General features: G+C 43.2%; 1 protein-coding gene across 1 annotated transcript in view; it reads right to left on the bottom strand.

The window, feature by feature from the left end:
• The window catches only part of MIS18BP1 (MIS18 binding protein 1), a 180,228-nt gene that overhangs the window by 7,382 nt on the left and 167,595 nt on the right, over nt 1-5,251 (bottom strand). The window contains exons 6-10 of the mRNA XM_010001202.1: nt 4,415-4,505; nt 3,865-4,025; nt 2,654-2,820; nt 2,317-2,425; nt 7-771 (exon numbers count right to left, since the gene is read on the bottom strand). Coding sequence (XP_009999504.1) covers nt 7-771; nt 2,317-2,425; nt 2,654-2,820; nt 3,865-4,025; nt 4,415-4,505 — 1,293 coding nt within the window. The remainder of the gene's footprint in view (nt 1-6; nt 772-2,316; nt 2,426-2,653; nt 2,821-3,864; nt 4,026-4,414; nt 4,506-5,251) is intronic.

Genomic DNA, 5,251 nt, shown 5'->3' with positions numbered 1-5,251 from the left:
CTGCTGAAGACTTGGCAGTATGAGAAACTTGACAGTTTGGTTTTTTGCCAGATGCATTTGTGTTTTGTTTTTTTACTTGAAATTCCTCTTCACTGGCTTCAGACTCAGTGTCAGATGAAAGCAAGTAAGTCTGTGAGTTGGTTCTTCTTCTTGTCCTTGTTTCCTTATCAGGCAGATGGGAATTACTAGACTCATTAGTTGTTTTTCCTTCAAATAAATCAGAACCATCAGTGGATGTGGTCACACTTTGCCTCAAGGGCCCATCAAGGGAGGCAGCAGAGTGTTTTGCTGCCCTTTGTTCACATGGCACCTTGTTTGCATCATGCTGGGAACTTTTATAGTTAGAGGAAGGTTTAGAGTTTTGCACCTCATGTTTTAATAGAGGTTTATTCTTCCTTTTGATAAACAGTGGCATATCTTCACTGGATTCTTCTTCCTCATCTTTGCTTGATGATTTTTCTGTTAAATGCTTGCCTTGAAGTGGTTTGACTGACCTTAAAGAGTACCTGAAAGTCTCCCGAGACAAAGTCAGTTCTCGATACTCTGTTCCTCCTTTTTCCTTTGTCACTGCTGAGGTTCTGCTCTTGGAGTGATGTTCGTTTAGTGCTGCAGTATTCAGGGGAGTCAGCCTGACAGAAAGCTGTGCTTTAGCTTTTGTTCTAGTGACTGCACCATCACCCTCCTCATCATCTGAAACAAAGCGCCTGGCCTCCTTGCTTCCAGCAGACTTGGTCTCTCTTATGGAACTTACTTCTTTCTCATGGTTTTTCCCTGAAAGAGATGAGTTCAGTGGAAAATCACACGAAGTAACAGAAATCATCGTGGTGTTCTCAGCCACGCAAGGACCAGCCTTGCAGGATGCACCATGTCCCACACTCCCTAAGATCTGTGAACTCCTGTCTGTTCCAGAGGAGGAGCTGTGCAGTGTAGCTCCCTGTGCTCTGCTGAAGCCTCTCCCCACATGAACACAGCCCTGGAGCTCCTCAGGACAAGAAGAGATTCTGTTGAATGGTCACTTTGGGATACAAAAATAAACCAAGCACTGCTTTGGTGGGAAACACAGCAAAACGTCAGAGAGAAGGAGGGATGCCTGGAAACATCCATCATGCCCTGTGCTGCCCACCCCTTCCCCATGGAGGAGGAGTGAGGCACAAGTCACCTGCAGCCCCTTCCCAGAGGTCTACCTGACAGGTAACCATCAACTCATTTCTGCTGTTAGGGGTGTCCACAACTTTACTGAGAACCAGCACCAGCTTCCCGAGATCACTGCACCTCCTTTCCCAGATCTGCATCACAGGAGGATCAGTAAAGGCTTCTGCCCTCATACTCCTGTGTATTTGGGATTAAATTCTCTAGGAACAAGAGGCTGCATGACAGAGACACGACAGCATGTCCCAGCAGGCAGCCCATTCCACTGCCTGGCACTCAAGAAGCAGGGAAAACCCATTTACAAAGGATTCCTACAAAAAACCTGTAGCACAAACTGAATTCATTCTGAGCAAGTGTCCCCTGCTCAAGGGAGATGAGCAGCAGTGGGGACATCCCTGCTTCTACCCAGCTGGCTCCCATGACAGGCTGCCCCCAAACAATCAAAGGAATTGTCACAGAACCACAGACTATCTCCAATTGGAAGGGACCCATAAGGATCATTGAGTCCAGCTCCCTTTATGAAGGCTACAAAGGATTATCAAAGCTACAAAAGGGAACATGAAAGCATTGAGCAGAGAGGATAAAATAGTCAGCAGAAAATGTTGCTAAAATGCTACTGCTGAGGTTGAGCAAACAACAACATCCCAAAAGCTTGTGCTGCAAATAGTTTTTCTGCAGGAGACATTACAGTTGGTTTAAAGGAGTAACTTCTTTATATTTACATTGTTGTCAGGGTTCTATTGTGTCCCAGTTTTTATTAAAAATCAAGGTTTTAAAATTTACTTTTTTTTTGTCTACACAGAAATTTAATTTAACTAATCCAGTTTAAAAAGTAAAGCCAGACCTAAAATCAGTTGAGTGGGCTGGTGAACTCTTCAGGCTCTCTCAGGCCACATGTAGTAGCTGTGTTGAGGAGCAGAAATGTCAAAAATACCATCTTTTCATTTCCTATTCCAGAAACAAGTCTGCATGTTCCCATTATGTAAATAGTTTATATCTGGAGCTGTAAAACTAGGCATTAATGGCACTCTGATAATCCTTCATAGAAGAAGCAACTGACCATTAAAATACTTGAACAGTTTCTTTGCATTAACAAGACATCACCAGGCTGCTCTGGCACACAACTCATCACCAGCAATTAAAAAAAGGAAAAATCCAGTTTTTTACCTTTACTTTGGCTTTTTGATGTTTCTTCTGTTGTCTTCATTTCTTTCTTTCCTGTATTCTTCTTAGAGGTAGATCTGGTGGGTTTTTTGTGTTTTGTGGTACTGAACATCTTCAAAATAAAACAGTTTAATCTAAACTTCTGCAAGAGATTACATACCCAGCCTACCGATGCCAGCTCTGAAAAAGCCAAATGTTTACAGGATGGGTGGGTTTACAAGTCACCTGCATCGCCCAGGATCTACTTAACGCTCTTGTTATGAACTCAGGTGTTCACACCCACGCAGGCAGCCAAAGCCACTTCAGCACCTTTCAGCAGCAATTTGCAAAAGCCTCTTACCATGCTCAAATAGTCGATCCCACCCTGTTGGACAGTGACGTTGAGTTCCTGATCCACAAACTCTCGCTGCCCACACCAGAAGTTCAGCGGCGGCTGAACGCGGCGCCCGCTGCGCGTGTAAACTCCGTCGTTCAGCACAGAACTGTCCCGTGGGGGTGGTGTCACAGCTGCCAGAAAAAACAAGCAATACAGCTTTGTCCCAAATACTCTACTGAAATTCCACCTTTGCTGACTTCACAAGCATAGGAGCAATATTGGGTTGAAGCCAGCTCATTGGTACCGACTACACAGAAAACATTAAACTTACTACAACATGATGTTGTTCCTTTAAACATACCTTAACATGACCAAAGGAATAATCTTCACAAATTGTAAGAATTAAAAGCTCACAACGGTAAACTTGACTTTGTTTAAAGGTCATAAATACTGTAAAAATCATATAGGGAAGTAGAATGATAGAGAAAAGTTCTGACACTGAACTAATCCTAACTGTAATGAGAGAAAAATATAAAACAGCTTTTATCGTGTGAGCAAGAAAATCTGATTAGAGTATTAACAAATGAAGTTTGGCCAAAGCTCTACTGGAACTTAGAACCAGATATTAAGAAGAAGTCGAAGTTAAACCCAAAAGTTGTTAGTGTCCCTCCCAAAGCTGGGATTGCATTACAAGGCAAAGAAAAAGGAGGAGGATCAATAGGTTAAGGCTTTACAACCATTTCCTTTGAAAGCAAAGCCAATGTAATGGATTTTCCACAATCCATTCCATCCATTCCTAGTTATCACTCTTTATGCCTCAATTGTGGCAAAAACATTAAGGTGCCATAAAATAAGCCTGCCCAAGGACCAGCCTTGATGGAGGTATTAAATCCCACAGGTGTCCCAGAAGGATCAAGAAGAGAGTATGTTATGCAAAATAGCAAATGGGAAAAAATTGTGTCGTGTGCTGTCAGAACAAACAGCTTTGGAGTCACTGCCTTCAGCTACTACAGACCAAGAGAGACATCAGTGAACCAGAAATAAGCAAGTCAATGTTCAATGATCTTGATTGTGGTCTAAGTGAACACAAATAACTTCACCCAACTAGTTTATTACCTCTTCCATTCAGCCTAATTAACAAGATAGAAAACAGACAGATATTAGGTATTTTTTGCTGGGGAAAATACCTCTTAAAAAAACTTTTTTTCCAAAGAAAAGGAGTAGTTAATACCCACAAGCATTCTCACCATTCTTCGGTGACACTTCATAGGTGGTGTTCCTGGTTTCAGGTTTCTTTACATCTCTTGCTGAGCCTTTTGCATTTTCCAACACGTCCGTACCCACCGAGTCACTGTCTTCATCTTCACCCTCACTGGTGTTTTGTTTGCGTTCTTTCCTAATGATTTGGAGTTCAAGAAAAAAAACAATAAACCCCCAAAGCAGTTGTCTGTGAACAGCACATTAACTTAGCTCTGTCTCCTCCTCCCAGCAAAGCCCAACAGCACAGAGCAGCTGTGCCTAGTCACCATGAGAGCCACTGCCTCAGTGTAGCCCTTTGCTTCCCTTGAAGGCTACGTAAGCAAGTGGAACAAACCCAGACCAGTCTATGGAGGAAAGGTGAAGGGTGTATGTCCTTCCAGAGCTGTGACCATTCTGTGCCTGGAACAGTCTTCATGCACACATATACTATCTTTCATACCTCCCTAGTAGAGTATTCTTCAAAAGCAAAATTTCAACAAATAGTGAGGGGACACTGCAACAAAACACAATCCCCAGAGAAATTACCTTCTTCTTTCCATAAGAAACTCCTCAACATATTCCTTCCACTTTCTGGAAAATCCATATTTGAATCTTCTGATGAAACGGTAGGGAAATCCTGTTTGAAACAGAAGCAGCATTAATAAGAGTTGAGCAGTACTTCTAATCAGGAAGGGCAGAAATAATATCCAGTACAACCAGAGCTTGGTAAGCACCTCAGAAGCTCCCAACACTTATAAAAGTTTCCAGCTTGCCCCTCTTCATCTTGCTGGATTGGCACGTGGCTTCTCTGCAGAGTTCCAGAGTCCCTGAGAGGGTCTGAGGTTTTAGAGCTCCCATTAGGTCTCAGCTGTTTAGGACTGACCATATCAAGGAAACTTCACTTAGAAGAAAAGTGATTTTGTGAGAGTTACATGCTAGTTATTTCAACCTTCAGCTCCTTTAAAATACTTCAGGAGTAGCATTTCATTACAGCACATAAATTCATCCTCTCTACAGACTAAATAAAATGTTTCCTGGTCATCAGGAAGGGCTCTAGGCAAAGCACAGCAAGTGCCTTGGCACAGCTGGAGGCTGGCATGGAGAGAGCACCACGGGAGCTGTGTGCAGCACTCCTGCTGTGGGGCTGTTGGGACACCAAGCACAGAAAACAGCTTCCCAGGGACACAGCCTGTGCTGTCCTTTGCAGTTTCATCAGCAGTGACCAGGGGACAGGTTTGGCAGCACAAGCTGGAGCTGCAGCCCCCTAAAAACACCAGCTACAATGAATGTATTTAAAAACCTGATGCCGTCTCTTTCCAGCACATCCTGAAACTGGCTGAACCCAATTAGCACGAACAGGCAAAAAACATTCACTTCAGCAGG

This window comes from Chaetura pelagica, unplaced genomic scaffold, assembly GCF_000747805.2.
Source record: "Chaetura pelagica isolate M959 unplaced genomic scaffold, ChaPel_1.0 scaffold206, whole genome shotgun sequence".
In the NCBI taxonomy this organism is placed as follows: Eukaryota; Metazoa; Chordata; class Aves; order Apodiformes; family Apodidae; genus Chaetura; species Chaetura pelagica.
This window is presented reverse-complemented; position numbering and strand designations above follow the sequence as displayed.